At 44.1% G+C, this 18,243-nt stretch overlaps 8 protein-coding genes across 12 annotated transcripts; 3 read left to right on the top strand and 5 right to left on the bottom strand.

Annotated features, from left to right (window-relative positions):
* Nucleotides 1-6: 6 nt before the first annotated feature.
* Nucleotides 7-2,320, bottom strand: LOC6563245 (T-complex protein 1 subunit gamma). Its single transcript, XM_001990555.3, has 4 exons — nucleotides 2,136-2,320; nucleotides 2,016-2,077; nucleotides 1,411-1,910; nucleotides 7-1,277 (listed from the first exon to the last, which is right to left on the bottom strand). Exons 1-4 carry the CDS (start codon nucleotides 2,167-2,169, stop codon nucleotides 239-241), a joined length of 1,635 nt encoding a protein of 544 aa, XP_001990591.1. The 5' UTR covers nucleotides 2,170-2,320; the 3' UTR covers nucleotides 7-238.
* A 139-nt stretch (nucleotides 2,321-2,459) lies between these two features.
* LOC6563246 (G-patch domain and KOW motifs-containing protein) lies at nucleotides 2,460-4,270 on the top strand. Of its 2 annotated transcripts, none has more exons than XM_032736976.2 (3): nucleotides 2,460-2,705; nucleotides 2,765-3,492; nucleotides 3,548-3,611. In XM_032736976.2, exons 1-3 carry the CDS (start codon nucleotides 2,569-2,571, stop codon nucleotides 3,571-3,573), a joined length of 891 nt encoding a protein of 296 aa, XP_032592867.1. In that variant the 5' UTR covers nucleotides 2,460-2,568; the 3' UTR covers nucleotides 3,574-3,611. The 2 variants fall into 2 exon arrangements, with proteins under 2 accessions (XP_032592867.1, XP_001990592.1); XM_001990556.2 differs by having other exon boundaries at nucleotides 2,475-2,705; nucleotides 3,564-4,270.
* A 10-nt stretch (nucleotides 4,271-4,280) lies between these two features.
* LOC6563110 (ADP-ribosylation factor-like protein 6-interacting protein 1) lies at nucleotides 4,281-5,647 on the bottom strand. Its single transcript, XM_001990557.3, has 3 exons — nucleotides 5,484-5,647; nucleotides 5,024-5,389; nucleotides 4,281-4,964 (listed from the first exon to the last, which is right to left on the bottom strand). The coding sequence occupies exons 1-3, from the start codon at nucleotides 5,505-5,507 to the stop codon at nucleotides 4,761-4,763; spliced, it is 594 nt and encodes a 197-aa protein (XP_001990593.1). The 5' UTR covers nucleotides 5,508-5,647; the 3' UTR covers nucleotides 4,281-4,760.
* Nucleotides 5,648-5,991: 344 nt separating this feature from the next.
* On the top strand, nucleotides 5,992-6,982 carry LOC6563111. The gene is made up of 3 exons (XM_001990558.3): nucleotides 5,992-6,176; nucleotides 6,240-6,667; nucleotides 6,728-6,982. The coding sequence occupies exons 1-3, from the start codon at nucleotides 6,076-6,078 to the stop codon at nucleotides 6,904-6,906; spliced, it is 708 nt and encodes a 235-aa protein (XP_001990594.1). The 5' UTR covers nucleotides 5,992-6,075; the 3' UTR covers nucleotides 6,907-6,982.
* On the bottom strand, nucleotides 6,980-8,390 carry LOC6563112 (histone PARylation factor 1-like). Its single transcript, XM_001990559.2, has one exon. The coding sequence runs from the start codon at nucleotides 8,353-8,355 to the stop codon at nucleotides 7,009-7,011; it is 1,347 nt and encodes a 448-aa protein (XP_001990595.2). The 5' UTR covers nucleotides 8,356-8,390; the 3' UTR covers nucleotides 6,980-7,008.
* A 143-nt stretch (nucleotides 8,391-8,533) lies between these two features.
* LOC6563113 (26S proteasome non-ATPase regulatory subunit 12) lies at nucleotides 8,534-10,598 on the bottom strand. Its single transcript, XM_001990560.2, has 4 exons — nucleotides 10,418-10,598; nucleotides 9,291-10,329; nucleotides 9,075-9,231; nucleotides 8,534-9,001 (listed from the first exon to the last, which is right to left on the bottom strand). Exons 2-4 carry the CDS (start codon nucleotides 10,319-10,321, stop codon nucleotides 8,699-8,701), a joined length of 1,491 nt encoding a protein of 496 aa, XP_001990596.1. The 5' UTR covers nucleotides 10,322-10,329; nucleotides 10,418-10,598; the 3' UTR covers nucleotides 8,534-8,698.
* Nucleotides 10,599-10,757: 159 nt separating this feature from the next.
* On the top strand, nucleotides 10,758-12,575 carry LOC6563114 (histone acetyltransferase type B catalytic subunit). Its single transcript, XM_001990561.3, has 4 exons — nucleotides 10,758-10,807; nucleotides 11,004-11,157; nucleotides 11,222-11,723; nucleotides 11,784-12,575. Exons 2-4 carry the CDS (start codon nucleotides 11,091-11,093, stop codon nucleotides 12,427-12,429), a joined length of 1,215 nt encoding a protein of 404 aa, XP_001990597.2. The 5' UTR covers nucleotides 10,758-10,807; nucleotides 11,004-11,090; the 3' UTR covers nucleotides 12,430-12,575.
* On the bottom strand, nucleotides 12,457-18,156 carry LOC6563115 (katanin p60 ATPase-containing subunit A1). Of its 4 annotated transcripts, none has more exons than XM_032736974.2 (5): nucleotides 17,945-18,156; nucleotides 14,526-14,827; nucleotides 13,859-14,475; nucleotides 13,234-13,708; nucleotides 12,457-13,166 (listed from the first exon to the last, which is right to left on the bottom strand). In XM_032736974.2, exons 1-5 carry the CDS (start codon nucleotides 18,058-18,060, stop codon nucleotides 12,841-12,843), a joined length of 1,836 nt encoding a protein of 611 aa, XP_032592865.1. In that variant the 5' UTR covers nucleotides 18,061-18,156; the 3' UTR covers nucleotides 12,457-12,840. The 4 variants fall into 4 exon arrangements, with proteins under 4 accessions (XP_032592865.1, XP_001990598.1, XP_032592863.1 ...); XM_001990562.3 differs by having other exon boundaries at nucleotides 13,859-14,463; nucleotides 17,945-18,155; XM_032736972.2 differs by lacking the exon at nucleotides 17,945-18,156 and adding an exon at nucleotides 16,493-16,853.
* Between the last annotated feature and the right edge of the window lie 87 nt (nucleotides 18,157-18,243).

Here is an 18,243-nt window from a genome sequence, read left to right as displayed (position 1 = left end):
TTTTTATTTGTGTACTGTTAATGAGAGCAAATGCAACAAAAATTTTGTATGTGAAGAGAGGGGGGCAGGCGAAATGTTAAACATTTGAAGTGTTTGCGTTGTGTGTGTTTTGTTTGTTGTGTGTGTTTTGTTTGTTGTGTGTGTTTTGTTTGTTGTGTGTGTTTTGTTTGTTGTGTGTGTTAAATTAAGTATTAAGGTAAGCATTATTAATACACGTGTATTTGTTGTTCTTTATGCCCTACTCATGACCCTGAGCCATGGCAGCCGGGTTGGTGGGCTCGTTGCCGCCGCGCTTCTTTGAGCCGGAGACAATGTCATCAATGCGTAACAGCAGAATGGCTGTCTCCACAGCCGTTTTGTATATTTGCAACTTGACGGCAAGCGGCTCCCAGATGTTCTTCACATTCATGTCGACAATTTCGCCCGATTCGCCATCAATGCCCCAGGGACAGACGCCGGCGGCCGTGTGGGAGGCATGCTTGGCGCGCAGAGCGGTCAATGCACGAATGGTATTGGCGCCACAATTTTGGGCCAGTGTACGTGGTATGATTTCCAGGGCGTGTGCCACGGCCGTGTATGGACCTTTCACCTGCTTACGGGTGAGCAGCTGGGAGGCAGCCATTTCGACAGCGCCACCACCGGCCACGAGACGTGGCTCCAGCACCAAATTGCGTGCCACATGCAGAGCATCCTGAAGATTACGCTCCGTTTCATTGAGAATGTCCTTGCTGGCACCGCGCAGCAATATGGTGCAGGCTTTGGGATCCTTGCACTGTGTAACAAACGTGAAATACTCATCGCCAATTTTCTTGATTTCAAAGAGTCCGGCACCGGTGCCCACATCCTTGTCGGTCAGCTCCTCAGTGCGATTCACAATAGTCGCACCACAGGCGCGCGCAATACGCAAGTTGTCCGTCTTGCGCAGTCGTCGGATGGCCGTGATGCCCGCCTTGAGCAGATAGTGCTGGGCCAGATCGGAGACACCCTTTTCGGTGAACACAATATCTGGCTTGACGGCGATTATGTCAGCGCAGACGCGCTGCACAAACTCCTCTTCGATTTGGAGCATGCGAGTGAAGTCCTGTTCACCAATGATCTCCACATTTGTCTGGCTCTCGCCCTTCTTGTACTCCAGCGAGCAATCCAGCAGCACAATGCGTGGATTCTCAATGTAGCGACGCATCTTGGGATGCGTCACATCCTTGTTAATCATGACACCCTTCAGCACACAGGAATCTTCAATAGCGCCACCAGGAATCTTCTCCACTTTGGCATAGCTAAAAAAATGCATACAAAATTCGATTAGGAAAACGATATGACAGTACTGAAAATGGCCTAGGCGGAATTAGGGGATGTTATTTTTTGACCAAATTTGAAGAGTTGCAGAGTATAAAAAATGAAAACACTCACCGCTTGATGTCAACCTCCAAACGTCCATTCTCATTGAGGGTGACCGTTTCAACGGCATCCAGTGCAATTTTGACAGCCATGTCGGACCACTTGCCAATGAATTTGGTGCCGACGCATGCTTTGACCACATCGGCCATTTTGGTCTTATCCTTGACATCCAGTTGCACACTCAAATCAGACTGCAAATAGTTGACAATGTCCTCGAGGGCCTCGCGATAGGCACGAATGATCACAGTCGGATGGATTTGCTGTTGCAGGAATGGCTCAGCGGCGGCGAGCATCTCACCGGCGAGAACAATAACCGAGGTGGTGCCATCGCCAACCTCCTCGTCCTGTGTGCGGGCAATCTCAATCATGCTCTTCGCAGCCGGATGCTGCACGGTGATCTCACGCAATATGGCGTTACCATCATTGGTCATAACAATACCACCCATGGGATCCATCAGCATTTTCAGCATGGCCTGTGGGCCCAGGCAGGTGCGTATCACATCAGCAATTGCCTAAAAAGAGCCAACACTATTACAATCTTCTCAACAGATGGTCAGCAAACGCAGACATGTGAGTCACATACACGCACACACAGGCACAGACACACACACTCATACCTTTCCGGCTTGAATATTCTCCAACTGCACTTTGCGGCCCGATTCTCTTTTTGTGTTTTGACCTATGTGTACAAAATAAGATAGTAAATGGTGGTAAATGCATGAAAATTGTGTACTCACTCAACACGAGTATTGGTTGTTGTCCACCAAACATATTTATCGCTGTTTTTAATTAATTTCTATGTGAAAATAATAGAACTCGTGCCTCACGTTATTGCTGTTGCCGCTGTTCGAAAGAGAATGAGTGACGTTTGTTTTTGAGGTTAGGTAGCGCTGACACACACGATTCGAGAAGTTTCGATAACACAAACTGTAGCCGTAAATTAATAAAACCAAATTTCATAACTAATATTAGCCATAACTTACGTTTACTTACAGTTTAATTGAAATCAAATATGCCAGTAATTTAAATTAATTTAATTGTATTAAATAACAGACTCGATATAGACGCACAATCGATTTCTTTGCACACTCTGGCATCGCCAAGCGATCAGCTGTTGCGTTTTTTGTATATAAACGTTTTCAAGCGGCAATTTGTGCCAAACTCTGCGCTATGGAAGCCAAAAAGATATCCTTTGGCTTTAGCAAAGTTGCCAAGAAGCCAAATATATTGCCTAGCAAAGCGACAAAAGAAGAGAACAAAGTGGAGCTTATAAAATGCCTCGAAGGCAAGGAAATCAAGCTTGTGGCGTAAGTCCGGCATTAACATAAAACGAAACAAAGTCAAATTATACATTCCCTTGTTCCAGAGAAAAACTGGAAGCTACTCCACTTGTCATACAAATGCAAACAAATCAGAAGACCTCCACGGCACTGGCAAGTCTAATGAAACGACGCGCAGTCCTGCTCGGCGAGGATGATCCCGAACCGGAGGAGTCGGCTGTCGAAGCGCAATCCATAGCTGAAGTGACAGCAAATGGAGAAAGCGCCAGCTTAGAACAACGAGCTGCACGGGAACTACTCGACGCCGCACAAGGCAACAGCAATAATGTTGGTGAAGGTGAAAAACTTGTATTGCCGGCGCTAAAAGCTGATGAACTGCCTCTGGATGGTGCCAAGGAGGCGACCCTTAATGACTATGACAACATACCTATACAACACTTTGGTCTGGCCATGCTGCGTGGCATGGGCTGGGTCGATCCACCGCCAGTCTCCAAAAAAAAGGGAGCCGCACCGATAGATGATGCGCCATTCTTGCGACCCAAAGGCATGGGCCTGGGCGCTGACAAGGCACTCAAGCCGAAGGCGTTGCTTGTGCAGCCAGAGAAGAATGAAGTGCTGGAAATAAAAAAACAAGCTTTTGTACGCATCTTGGGTGGCAAACAAAAGGACCAATATGGACAAATCGAAGGATTCGACGATCATGCAGGTCGTGTTATTGTCAAAATGGCTATTGGAGGCGCCAAGGAGGCGTTCAACGAGTTCCTCTGTCAGCCCGTGTCGCGCAAGGAGTACGCACAATATGCCAAGTGCATAAGTACGTACCAATCAGCATAAATTGTAGAATAGATTAAGCAAAAGATAAATAATAGTTTCGATTGCTTACAGATTCGGCTAAATACGAGGAGTTCAAAAAACATGAGAACGAACACGGTCAAATTGTGATCAAGCGGGAAAAATCAACTGAACGATCCAGCGCTAAATCAGAGCGTAACGAAAGGCAACGTGATGAGGAGCGCAAGTTGTATAGGTTGAAGGATGAAGATCGCAAGCCATATAAGACAGAGCAGCGAAGTGTCAAGCCTGAAGATCAACGAACTGAGAGCAGGGACTACAAAGAGGAACGCAGTTCAAGCTCAAGTTACAAGCATGAGGAACGCAAACTCCACAGGGGTGAAGGCAACAGCAGCTATAGTCGGTATCAGCAACAACGTGTTCAAGACGCCAGTAGCACATCAAAATCGAGCAGCCGACGACGGCAGCAAAGCAGCTCTGACGAAGCTGAGGATACAGGTGAATCAACCGAGAGTGATTCTGATTCAGCTTATGAGCGCAAGAAGAAAATTAAATCTAAGAGCAGTAGTAGTAAATCGAAGAAAAGCAAGTCCAAGAAATCTAAAAGTAAATCCCATCGTCATCGTCACTCCTCGAGCAGCGGCGAGGAGAGTGACGGCAGCATAGGCGAGTGCTCGCGACATCGTCATCGGAGCAAACACAAAAGGAAAACCAAAAAGAGTAAACATGCGCGTTCCCGCACACGTTCCAGATCACGGGAGGGGCGTGGCAAGTAATTAGTAAAAAGGGAGGCAGAGGAAAAAAAAATGATGAAATCACATCAAAACTTTATTGAAACATAAATAGACGCCTAAGCTTGTATTCTTATGCAGGATTATCATTAAATTTCCAAGTAACTCACAAATAATCACAAAAATGTCTTTCTTTGAGAATCTTTTGCGGGGCCCCTATACAAACTTAAAGTTAGAAATGCGGTGGTGTATAGGATTCCCTGTTGGCTTATGTTTAAGTCAAGGTTTTTAGCTAGTCATGTGAATGATATTATTTCAATATGCGCATAGTATTCTTAGCATTATGATATATATACTAACTTGCTTGATTAATGTAATGTGTGTGAGTGTGTGTAGGTGTGTGAGATGGCAAGTAAATGACTTAGTATTTATATTATGTTCCTGTTTTTTTTGGTCAAATCTGGTGAGCTATGAGTATATGAGTAAGTGATAGTGTGTGGATTTGTGCACGACAAGTTCCATTTCATAATCCATAATATATATTTAAATAAATTGCAATCTACTGGAGCTTCTTTTTGCCATATTGAATCTTCTCTTTGATTATTTTGGAAGCATTCTGGGTGATGGACTTGAACACATTCTTTTCATTCAAGCCCGGCCACATTGCCACCAATACAGTGGCGCAATACATAAGCAATAGGTTGTTGATGATGGCCCCAATCCAGGCTAGAGCCAACAGTCCAAGGCTTATTACAATCACAACCTATTTACAGAAGCAACAGTTTAATATTATTTTTTAAAATATGTGTAGATAAATCTCACCATTGTTGGCTTGCGCTCCTTGAACAGATAGTCATACCAGACGGCAATAGCAGATTTAATGCCATATAGCTGACCGCACACCTCCTCAAATTTGGCCTCCTGTTCGCCATCCCATTTGCCACCGCTGGAGAGAAAGCGTGAGAGCGTCGGAATCACAAAATCCATGAAGAACGCCAACAGGGCCAGCAATGAGAAGAGTGTTATAAAGGATAAGTCCATGTACCACAGCAACAGATACATCACGCTGATGGCACCAAAGACGACGCCGGCATAGTATTGCTTCTCCCAGGTGAGAACGCCATGGGCACCCACAATGGCATTGCGAAATGGTTCTAGGTCGTGCTTTAGTTTGATTAGAGCACGTTTCTGTAATTGAATGATTTTTACGTGATTTTCATGATGGCGGCAATTTTTTGCTTACTGGGTTACAGCGGAATTCCAATTTTTAATCCTTGCTTACCTGGTCAACCTGAGATGTTGTCATCTTCGTTATTATTCTTGTCTCTTAAAACGCTTCTACTGTTGTGTACGACGTGTAGGAAGTAAGCCAGTCCTCAGACGCTATTGTTATTTTAGGAGAAAAATCAATTTGTTTGTGACAAACTTTCAGTAAGGATGTAAAAAGCATCGATAGCAAGCCTGCTAAATTATCGATAACAAAAGTTGCTGTACAGCACCGCCAATTGGTGTCCGTAAAGCTCGATGCTATTGATGAACGCTATTCTATTTTCGACACACAGTGACAAGTAACGGTGACTGCGTCACGTTAATTTCGTGCTTTATGAGAATTTTCATTGTTTGGTCGTCGCCAGAAATGCATTCGTTTCTTTAAAACGAAAGTGCTAACCATTTTCAGTCACTTATGTATATTTAAAAAATAGAGTTCAAATATTTTTAAGCTTACTGAGTTACTTGCTACTTTAAAATACTTGCCATACAAAGTTATCAATAAATGCGTACTCGATACTTTTAAAAATGACTTGAAAAAATTAACCGAACTGCAAAGCAAATCTTTTCGTTTCTTTAAAAATCCATTTTGAAAAAAGAACATAATGAGCTGTCCCGGCTTTGGTGAAGTAAACATACCATCCTCCCGTGCCTTTTGGGATGATTGCGAAGAGGACGAATTCGAGAGCATTGAGCCGGCCACGAAGTGAGTGTGCAGTTTTTAATGTTGTTAAAGTTATGCTCAAAGCATAAGCACACTTTCCCAAAGGTCACAGTTAAACTTTAAAGAGGGTGCAGACGAAACTCCTCTTGTCAGCGATGTGTTTGTGCTCATCGAAGGGCCGCACATAAATGAATTCTGCACTGGTGCGCTGCTCAAGGAATCGAAGCGGATTTGCGATATACCAGCGAAATCTTCGTCGCTGCATTGGAATGCCGCCAAGGGACAGCTGCTGGCCGTGCTGGAGGAGGATCTGACCAGCAGTGGTGAAATAACAGATCTGCTCATACCCTACGCACAGGTGGCAAAGCGTGTACTGACCATCACGCTGAAGCCCAAGGTGGACTACAAAAGCGAGGAAATCGACAGATACAGGGAGGATGTGGCCATTATCCACTCCGTGGGCGGTAATGGCGGTGATAAATCTGTGCGTGAGTTAGAGGCGCCTAATTTTATCGCTGGTGCCGCAGCGGGCAGTAAGTTCAAGTTTCTCCTCCACTTGCGCAGCAGTAATACAATCTCTGTTCCGTTTGCAGTTGCTTGCTGGCGCAATGAAATGGAGCTGCCCGTTAGCTCATACGTTGTTTACACGGACAAACTGCCGCTGGATGTGATTGCTGCTCAGCCAGTGCTCAAACTGCTGCAGAAACTGGGCGTGCCGTGCTCTGAACGTTATGTGCCACCATCCAAGGAGAGCTCCTACCTCTACATGTAGAAATGATAGCACATAAGTTTAGGTGATTGTTTATATATATATATATTTAAATAAATGGTTGCGGCTAAAAAAGAACTTTTACAGCATTTATTCCATTTTCGCTTATTGTAATACATCAAATATGCTCAAATTGAGCTCCTTGCTACGCCGCTCCATGTGCGCCTTGGCAATGGCGATGAACTGTGGCCGCGACAGCAGCGAATAGGCGGGCACCAGCAGCGAGGAGATCACCATGTGCAGCTCCTTATGCCCGCTGCTAAATAGATCCAGGCCCAGCTCTAGAGCAGTCCCAAAATCACATTCATCCACTGCAATATTGGCCGCATTGACCAGCGGCTGTAATTTCTCCAGCACGGCCTGCTTTGCATTGTCGCTGTCATCTTTGAGATCCTTGCGCTCGAACAGCGCCAAGATTTTCTTTAGCTCCGCATCGCTCACCATCAATGGACGATAGCCCTGCTGTGACTTGCGCTCGTACGGCACCACAATGCCAGCTCGATGAAAGGTCTTGGTTATCACCTTTTTATTACGATCGTTCTTCAAGCTTTCCAGCTGGGTCAGCTCCAGTGAGTTGGAGCTAATGTGCTGCTTGACGGCTTTCTTGGTAGCAGAGACCTGAGCCGCTGTGAATGGTGTGCCCACAAAATCATGGTCTAAATAATAAAGGAACGCATCAAATATGTTGCCAGCCACAAATTCAAACTCACAACTGCTCGTGGCATCATTTCGAGCCAGGAGTAGCCGCTCCTTATCTTGTGGCACATCCCGCCAGTAGCCGTAATGCACTCCAGTGCCTCGGCGTACGAAAACTGTCTGGAATTCTGGCGGATCATAATAGAAGCGCCAGTGGCGCAAATAATCGCCAGGTTCGCCCATTTTTGCCTTGTGGAATTTGCCAGCCAGAAACTCAAAGGGACCCACAAGCTGCAGCTGGAACACCTTGTCCATATGCTGCAGGCTGTTCTCGCTTTTCAGTTTGGTTATAAAATTCCAGAATTCAAAGAAATCTGGCGGCATCTCCACTAGAAACTTGTGCCTTATGAATTCATTACTTTCACAAAGATTATCGTACTCCTGTTGCACTGACAAACGGATGCGTTTTTCCAGTATTTCCATATAGTTTTTGCCGGCTATATTGTTCATTGCCTCCTTTTGCAGCTCCGCCGTCTCCGATTCAAAGTTGCCCACATTCTTTTCCTTTTCCGATTCCACTTCCATTTCGCTCGATTCGTTTCTGCTGCTTGTGTTTGGACTCTCTCCGTCTTCCTCCTTGGCTAATGCTTTGCGTTTTGGCGCCAATTTTGGCGTTTCTGTTTTCTTGGCTGGGTGATTGTATTTCTCTAGATGAGCCTCATTGCGCTGATAGCATTTGTCCCAGTATTTGCAGTCTTCCTTTGGCATTTTCACCGTTTCACGAAATTGTTTTATATATTTTAAGCGATGGACCATAAAAAAAACACCTTCAAAGCTTTATCTTCTTCTTTCCATTGACCAAAGAAAGCAACAAGGGGTCAACCAGGGTTGTTGCATTGCTGCAAATTAAATATCGATAGTTTTACATTTTCAATGCCCTTAAAATCTATTTTAATCGATTAAATATATATGCGAATGCAGTCTCAATTGTGACTTGTTTTAAATTTTGAGTTTTGGTTTTTAATTGTTGTTGTAGTTCATTCAATGAATACAAACATTTGCAAAAGAATCTGAATGCTGGGTTAGTTAGTATTACAATAAATGTGTATATGTACGGGCAGACGTTTCAAAAGGAAAACAATAAATCTAATATGCTATGCTATTCCTCGACGGCACACATAACCGAATAGACGCACTCCTCCTTGTTGATCAAGTGACAAGTTTTGTTAACGAGCGACATGAGCTGATTCACATCGGTTGCCCAATTGTTCAATATATCAGAGGCACTCTTCTTTGTAGTGAAGTAAATGATGCCAGCCGGTCTGTCGATCTTCACACGTATTGTGTCGCTGTTTGCCAACTTCGACAGATACTCCTCACAGCGATTTGTGGGCAAATTCAACAGCTCGCTCATACGCGTCAAGTGCAGGCGTGAATAGTACATCGCAATGATGCGAATATTCTAAAAATGAAAAGAAAAATCCCATTTTAATACTATTTTAAAATAAGTGTATAGATTCCTCGTAGATTCTTACGTGCTCGATTAAGCGATCTTTCAGCTCAGTGATGCACTTCTTGCTATGCTTGGTGGTATCCTTGAACATATCGTTCTCCGCCAAGACCATGCCAAAGTCCGCATTGAATGTATCGAAATTAATAAGCTCATTGGACATGAAGAGGCGCAGTATTTCCCTTTAAAATAAGAACATACAATAAATAAATGATACTATATATGTGCCTGTGCATATTACTTGTAGGCGGGAACATCTTCCAATTTTTTGTTCTTTGATAAATGCGCCATCATATCGCTTTGCTCGTTGTCGTAAGGAGCCAGAACACAGTAGACAACGGCACAAACCAGCTTGTTTGTCAGCTCCTTTTTCTGCTCTTCTGTCAGTTCGATTTCGGGCTCGGGTGCAGCGGCGGTTTCTGACTTTTTATCATCCTCCTCTTTCTTTTTGTCATCGCCCTTTTTCTTCTCATCACCGGTGGTGGACTCTGCGGCTGCTGGGGCCTTCTTGCGGGGCGGCTCCGCAATAGCTTGATAATGACGAGAGGTATTTAAGAAGGATGTATCGCGATTTAGTTGTATCATTCGATAATAGAACTTCAACTTGAGATCATGCTGGGCGGGATCGTCGAAGAACTTGATGCTAATCTTTTTGGCAATGATCTGAGTGGACACATAGTCCTCCTTCAGCAGACACAGGCGCATTTGCTCCAAAATTAGCTCGACCTTCTCGCGCTTGTCCATCGAACCATAGGTCTCTACCTGCAGCTCCTCCATGACGGATGCAGCACCGGCCACATCGCCATCCGACTCCTTGATATCAGCCAGGATTTTAGTTAAACGTGCACGCTCGATTTCCACATAGATTTTTCCCTCGGTAACGGAGCGCAGTGTATCAATAAGCTTCAGCTTAGTCTCCTTATCGGGCGTCTTGTCAACATATGTGCAGCATTCCTGTATCATTTTCACGACAGCCTGCTTCAGTTGCGAGCGGCGACGCACCAGCAGCGAGACGTACTCGTTCAATGCATTCCAGTTGCCGGCCTGTAGGCATATCTGACAAATGGCGACCAGGACACGCGAGCATGATAACATGTCGGCGCCCAGACGTGTTTGTTTCTCCAGCTGAAGCATCATTTCGATGGCTTCGTGAAAGGCGTCAGGATTCTTTTTGGCCAGCTCCTTGGCCAGGGGGATCTTCTCATTGCAGGCGGGCTCGTAGTCCACCTCCATTTTTGTAATGCGACCGCCATCGAACAAGTAGGTGTCCATGTTAGATGCTGCAGCAGTTGCAAGGATTTTTGTTGATGTTGTTGTTGTTGTAATTCGCTACTATGACAAGGCAACTTTTCAAGTGCCGCTACTTACAATTTGTTACGTGGTACTGAAGCGAAGCGTATTTATTGTTGTTGAATTCGGTAAACTTAACTATTTGCTACCCCTTTTTCGTTTGCTTTATTTGTAATACTTGTCTTGTTTTACTAGCAACGAAGCAAATAAAATGCGTTGAATTTCGATCAAAACCCTGCAGAAATTTGCTTACAAATGACGTTAAGTTGGCTGCGCCTGATTTTAGTGTTGAACAGTGTCTAAAAAATAGTTCCGACTTCAAATTGAAATAAACGTGAATTCAAGTTAAATCGTTAAATTAATAAATTTCACACAAATTCTTAATTTATATTGCATAAAATGGCTCGCAGAAGAGGATTTCGGTTACAGCTAAGAAAACGCAAAAATAACAGTATTTACAAGCGCAAGGTAAGTTGTGCAGCCCTGATGCCAATGCATCTTTCTACACTGTACAACACTCAAGATTCGCAGTCTTTGTTAAGCCGCGGCAAAAAGTTTGCTAAACACACAAATTTTACTTAATTCGTTATATGAAACGGGGGTGTAAACAGCATTTATCGTTTTAAGACGGTGCTGCGGTATCTGTAATTAATTCCTTGCTCAGTGTCGCAAGCGTTTGTTGTTCCGACGCTACAACTACATACACATTTTGCGCGCCAATTTGAGGGGCTGCAGAAAGACTAGCACCAAAATGGCACAAATACAGGAATATCAAGATCTGGTGCTCGACGCACTAGAAACAGTGGAGTTCAAGCTGAGTGAGTTATGAGTTTTCAATATTAGTTGTGAATATTATTTTCATTGGCTCCTTTGTGTCTGCAGTACGCGACAAGGCGGACATCAACAATGACGCTTTAATATTTCATCCAGCCATGGCGCATCAGATTTTTGGCGAATCGGAAACCATATTTGGCTATCAGGGCTTGCACGTGCGAGTATTGTATACGGCGGGTCCGTTGCACATCTATCTGGGCATTGAGTACGAGAAGCGTGTCAATGAAATTTCTGATGGCGAAATCAAAGCCGACGACGTGGTGGCCACCATTGCCCAAAGCCTGCCCGACGGCTGTTATTTTATTAATCTGGATGAGTTTCTTAAGACGTTGGATAAGGCCGACAAGTTCCAGCCGTTTGGCGAGAAGCTCAGCGAATACACACAACGCGCTGACGACGGCAGCGAGCGCATTTTTGAGATTTATCAGTGTGATTATAAGATGTCCTCATTTTTGAAATTCTTTGCGCGTTTACAAACATTTATCCTGTGGTTTGTCGATGCTGCCTCCTACATAGACACGGATGATGCTCAGTGGTGTTACTTCATTTGGTTGGTTGACTTTTCTATTCCATTGCAAGCGCTTTTTTTCTTAAATGTATTTTATTGCAGCTATGAGAAATACAAGAATAAGAATGGATCGTTCCAGTATGCCACGGCTGGGTATACCACAGTCTATGAATATTATGCTTATCCGCAAAACAAGCGACCACGCATCAGCCAAATGATCGTTTTGCCGCCATTCCAGAAGCTAGGCTTGGCCACGGAGTTGGTCAAAACCATTTACAAGTTCTATCAGTCGCAGAAGAATGTGGTGGATATAACCGTTGAGGATCCATCCGAGGATTTTCAGCGCTTACGCAATTTTGTGGATGCACGTTTGTGTCTGGATTTAAAATGCTTTGCACGCGAAGAAATCAGCCAGGGTTTTAGCAAGGAGATGGTTCGGGAGGCACGTGAGGCTTTGAAACTGAATCCACGCCAGGTGCGCAAGGTCTATGAACTGCTGCGGCTCTTCTACACCAATTTGAATGATGAAAAGGAGTACAAGGCGTACCGTCTGGAAGTGAAGAAACGCCTCAATGCCGTTTACTACAAACAGATCAAGGATCTGCAGAAAATGGAGCGTTATAAGATGGATACAGAATTGCTGCGCGCACGCATGCCAAATAATAAGCAGCGCATTGAACAGTTGCAGGAGGAGTATGAGCTCATCGAGCAGGATTACAAAAATACAATCAATAAGCTTCGTGCCTAGAGATACTTATAAAAAAAACTAATGCCGTTTGGGTGTTGATTAATTTATTACGCGTTTTCCGTTCTAAATATGTTGATTACAAAATACAATTTGTTGCTATAAGCCTACAATAGGATCCCGTCGAATAAATATGTATTAAAAAAGTACCTACATTTGTGGTGCTTGTATGCATTTATGGGTGTTTGAGGAGTAAAATTTGAGGCGTGTGGGGTTTTGAGCAATTTAACATTTAGAAAACATATTTCTTGTTTTATAGCTATAAATATATCGATACACATATATATATAAATATATATTGTTTTTACAATATTTAAAAAAAGGATTGCATATTGGAAGTACATAAGTATGGGGTGTAAATATTGAGGGACTTTAAAGATCTGATTGTGCTGCACCAGCACATAATTCGTACAACTAGCAGGAGCCATATTCCTCCATCCACTTTTCGAAACGTGCCACATCGTCAGCGGAGACGGACTTCTTGGTGCGCTGCTGTGCATCCAGAAAGTCCTGCAGTGTGATGGGTTGATCAGCATCCTCGCGACGTATTTGCTTAATTTGCTGCGGCGTGCGACCAGAAATAAGGCGCCGCATGGCCATCATGGAGGCATCGCGGCACACATTGCTGATGTCCGAGCCGGAATAGCCCTGCAGCTCATCGCCAATCATGCGCGTGTTGAGATCAGACGACAGCGATACATCCTTGAGACATAACTCAAGCAGCGCTGAGCGTGTTTCATCTGCGGATTTGAGTAACCAGCATAAGCAAAAGGTGGCATTAGGATTCGCATAAGAACTCGCACTCACCATTGGGCAGCGGTATGTAGATGCGTTTCTCGAAGCGCCGGCGGAAAGCCTCATCTATGTCCCAGGGATGATTTGTGGCCGCCAGCACCATGATGACCTTTTCGTCCTGCAAGCTCGCATTCAGGCCATCCATTTGAATAAGCAGTTCCGCCTTGAAGCGCCGGCTAGCCTCATGCTCCGAGTCGCTGCCACGTGAGGCACACAGCGCATCGATTTCATCAATAAATATTGTGCTCGGCGCATAGAAGCGCGCCATCTCGAAAAGCAGACGCACCAGTTTCTCGCTTTCGCCACGGTACTTGGATGTCAGTGTGGATGAGGATACATTGAAGAACGTGGTGCCGCATTCCGTGGCCACGGCTTTGGCCAGCATAGTTTTGCCCGTGCCCGGCGGACCCACCATTAAAACACCGCGCCACGGTCGACGAATGCCTTTGAAGAATTCAGGCATTATAATCGGCAGCACAACAGCTTCCTGCAATATTATTAAGAAATATAAATATATATATATATATATACATATATAGATTTATGGTTTCGGAGCTGGCTCCTAAAATGCATTACATGTTTCGTGACGAAACTAAAATACTCTCTGCAATGGCATTAAGATTAGCCCTTGATTTACCTGTAATATGGTTTTGGCCTCATTGAGGCCAGCTACATCGGTCCATTTGATGCACGGATGACGCTGCAGTATGTCCTTCTCCAGGGTATCGACCAGGTGTCCCTCATAACCCAAGGGCGAGAAATGCTTGACCTTTGTTTTGGGCGAACATCTGGGTGTGTTGTGCGTGGTTGACTGTGTGTGCGAGTTATCCTCCAGCGAAGTGGTCGCATCCTGATCATCTGAGTTCGAGTTCTCATCCAGTGAGTTCTTCTTCACAGCCCTTTGCTTGAGGGTTAGCTGTGTGCTGGTGCTCAGCTTTCGGGCTCGCAAACGTTCCACAGAGCGACTCTTGCGCACGGCTGTCGTCAGCGCAGAGGCTCTACCAGGTCGACCCAGGCGCAGGCCAACGCTAGCCGTGCTGTTCGTCGCCATTCCCACGTTGCCGGCGCTACCATGATGACTCTGGCTCAGACTGTTGCTATTCAGGTTGCTGTTGATGGAGGGCAGTGTCGGTTGCAGCTCCGGGTCGCGACGTCGCAGTGAGGAGACCCAGCGACTGTCCTGCTGTTGTTGCGAGGGAAATGGCATTGCTGGCTGGCTGGAACGTGGCTGGGGGGCTACCTCTGCATCGAAGACTGTGTTTAATTGTTGGGTGAGCGAGCAATTGAACATGTGTGGCACAAACCTTGTGTGGGCAGACGCTGTTTGCTGCGCAACGGCAGCGCTCCACCGATGCCCAGGCCATTGGGTGCATTTGCTCCCAGATTATTAACGGGACGATGCGGATGTGGATTCGCGGCGGCGATATGTGGATGCTGTTGATTCTGATGCACGCTCTCAGCTGATGGTTTCTTCACAGCATTGGTGTTGCGCGCTGGACGACTGGTGGCTGTGATTTTGGTGAAGGCAAACGGTGACAGTGAGTCCAATATCAGCGAGTCCATCATGCGCGCCATATGCGATAAGTTTGTGGGTGGCGTTGATGAGCTGCAAAATACAGGTTGAAACATTGCAGCTGATTAATGTTGCTCGCCATTCAACTTGGCCCCTGTCTGGCAAAGGTCATTTGCTTGCCTTATCAGCTGGCCACAGCAACAAGAGCAGGTCAGAGTGTCCGAGTCGAGCCAACCCGACTTGCATATACCCTGTAACCAGTTCTAAATTCATATTGCAAATATTAATTGTACTACTTATCTTTTCAGCTCTACCCACGCAGAAGTAACATAGGAAAATTGAATATATAAAATAAGCTTAATCTGCGTATAATACATAAATACTAAATTTAATGACATAGCAGGAGTCATACTTAAAGAGTTATAGTCATCTTCTGTCCGTAATACACAATTTTACATTTTCCAAAACCTTCTTACACAAATTTGTAATGGGGATAGGGTATAACATGTGCTTTGCGTGTTCGCTGCTAGTCTGGCCAAAGTTTGTCTAATGTTGTCTAGCCCTGTCACACAACATTTGAGTCGTTAACTCTGTCGCACACACACACACACGCACACACATCAAATACTCAGGAATTTCTAGGAAGCCAAAGTTCGTGAGTCTATCATACGCTTACAAACTAAGACATACATACATACATATGTATATGCAAAACAGTTGTGGGTTCAATAAACTTGGTCGGGAGAAAATGCCACCCAGGTTATTGACGCGCCGGCAACAATTGTTATTGTTGACAGTTACATGCGTCATCGTCATTAACAGTAATTCCAGTGCCTTTATGCCAGAGTCATACTTGTAGCACAATGGTGCAAATGCCATTTTGTTCGATTGCTGCCGTCAAAAAATTGCCGCACGCTAAAAAATATGCTACAATATTTTGTATTTCTTTCTTTAGCTAATTAAGTTGGCCGCAGCAGTTGGCCATGTTTGTTGCAGCTGCCTTCGACCGGATGTGTTCCTATTGCGCGCCCATAAACAATTGGGTTAATGTTTCTGATATGGCAAATAACAAGCGCCCACGTTCCGCAACCAGAGATTTGTGGCCTGCCAGATTAGGTTGAAACTGGGCCAACTTCTACACTAATTACGGCACTAAAAGCGACTGATTACATTTCGGCTGATCCGCCTATGTGGCCTATAAAATGTTTATTGACTCTGAGTATCGATAGCTAATAAACTACAACAAATGCGTATTTTTAGTATTTTTAGTTCGTTTGATAGACAGGCAAACGGGCACAAGGCTATATAGGAAAATAGTAAACTATCAAAAACAAGAATCTAGATTAATTGATAACTCAATAATTTCCCTCACTTTATTCTTATGAGCTTGTCGTGGCAAATACATACGAACAAAGAGGTGTTTATGTTAATTTGTTACATGGAAAATCAAACGCAAAAAACCAGTCAATTTATGCAAATTACAACCAGTGGCAATTATGACTAGCAAAAACGTCAAGTGGCCAGGAAAGGCGCCTGATAGTAGGTTAAGGACTGAGACAATTACGATGCAAATCGAACAAATTTAAAGAATAATGTTCATGCGTTAAGAGTAAAGAGAAAATTGTTTAGCAATGCTTGAAACACAAATAGAAAATACTTGAGCCGAGCTAATGCAAATGAAATGTTCAAAGGACAACCTTAGATATGTTTTCCCGTCAGATTGAAAATCCTTTGCAATGCCTTAAAATGTATAGTTACCACTGATGTAGATCCCATAGCGAATGATATGGCGTGTGTCTATAGCCAGACATAAAGGGCACGGCCACTTCATATTCCACTTGAACATTGGGCGGAGATTGGGGACGCAGTGCCAGAGTGGTGCGCTCCAGCGCCGGATTAGAGCTGTTCAACGTGCGTTGACGTATAAAGGATTGCGACTGCAGGCCATTATTATTGTTAAGCAACTGGGATGCGTTGCCGCCAGTTGCTGGTGGTGGAGCAACCGGTTGGCCCATGCCAAACCAATTTTGAGCAGTTGCATTAAACATTGTCGGCCGCCAGCAAACAATGACTGAGAGAGAGACACTAGTAATTTGAAAACGCACTAAAATGTTTGATTTATACAAATGTCTGACGGAATTGTCAGACACAACACGACGACGTGATGCGCAGTGAGGCGACACATACACCAAACAACTCAAGGGTTGTGCGCCAACTGACCGCAAAACTGGACGACTGACCAAGCGTCCACAACAAAATGTGGCATACTCATTATTCGCTTGGCGGGTAGTTTCTGGGTATTTCAGCGTGTATGTGTATTCCCTGTAAGTGTGCATGTGAAATGAGGTTAAAGGAAGTATTGCTTTGAGTTTTTTGTTGATGTTTTTGTTGTTGTTGTACTTTTATTGCCACCACCTGAGTCCAGTGGTCAATGCACGCTAGTCGAAGTCGGCTCAAACCCAAACCTAAGATGGCATCGATTTCCACGGCTAGCCGAGGCACATATATGTATATTAATATATGTATAACCGTATACACAGGCAACTGAATGTACAATAGCTTATCAAATAATATTAGGTGAAATGCTCATTCAATTTATTAATAAATAAATAAATTTTGAGTTAAATGACTTAAAACCATTTTGTGATTTAGTGACACTTTTTTTAAAGAAGATAATAATTGTATGTATATATTTGCAATGTGTTTCAAGACGATTAATAATTGTATGTATATATTTACAATGTACTTCAAGACGATTAATGGATTGCATATGACGATTATGATTTCAGTTTGTTTTTCTTGTCGAGCGACTACTGTATTATTATAATTTCTTAATAATAAGCTTCTCGTATTTGTCGGCTTTAATGGCGCGCTTGCATGCGGCATAGGCTTCCTTTAATAATTATTCAATTTCTGGCTTGTTACATACTATTTTTTGTTTAACGTTAAAACAATATATGCTGAGAGTATCTTGTCAATAAATTCTTAAAAGCTTTTGCAGAAAATGCTGCAAACGAAGGTCACCTCCATATAGTATAACTACTTATAGACAAAACAGCTGCCCGAGATAAAAATCGATACGCTTGAAGAAAAAAAATGCACTTGCTTCGTTTTGTTGGCAGTCAAGGCACTGTGAAGTGGACCGGCACGCCTTTAAAGGCGCGTTATGGAAAAATATACATATGTCTACCGTTCCTGGCCATTACTCACCCTGCGCTCATCATGGGCAGATACGTGGATGTGGAATCCACGGTGCGTATGGTTGTATTGCCACGCAGCACAATCTTTTCGCGTGTGGTGCGCCTGTACGTCTCCTCGCCGCGCATTGTTGCACTTTCAAATTTTCACAAACTAACCAAAATAGTTGTACAAGTTTTCACAATTTTGCTCTATTTCTTTTTTAATTTTCACTTGTTTACTTTTGGCCAAAAATCGAATGTGTTGAAAAATTTTGCGTCTGCTCTTCCCGCAGGCAAAGTCGAAATGAGCTGAGAGCGAACGGAAGCGGA

The sequence above is a fragment of the Drosophila grimshawi genome, unplaced genomic scaffold (genome assembly GCF_018153295.1).
Source record: "Drosophila grimshawi isolate 15287-2541.00 unplaced genomic scaffold, ASM1815329v1 contig_311, whole genome shotgun sequence".
NCBI classification, from domain to species: Eukaryota; Metazoa; Arthropoda; class Insecta; order Diptera; family Drosophilidae; genus Drosophila; species Drosophila grimshawi.
The sequence above is the reverse complement of the archived record's forward strand: the minus strand, read 5'-3'. Positions and strand labels throughout refer to the sequence as shown.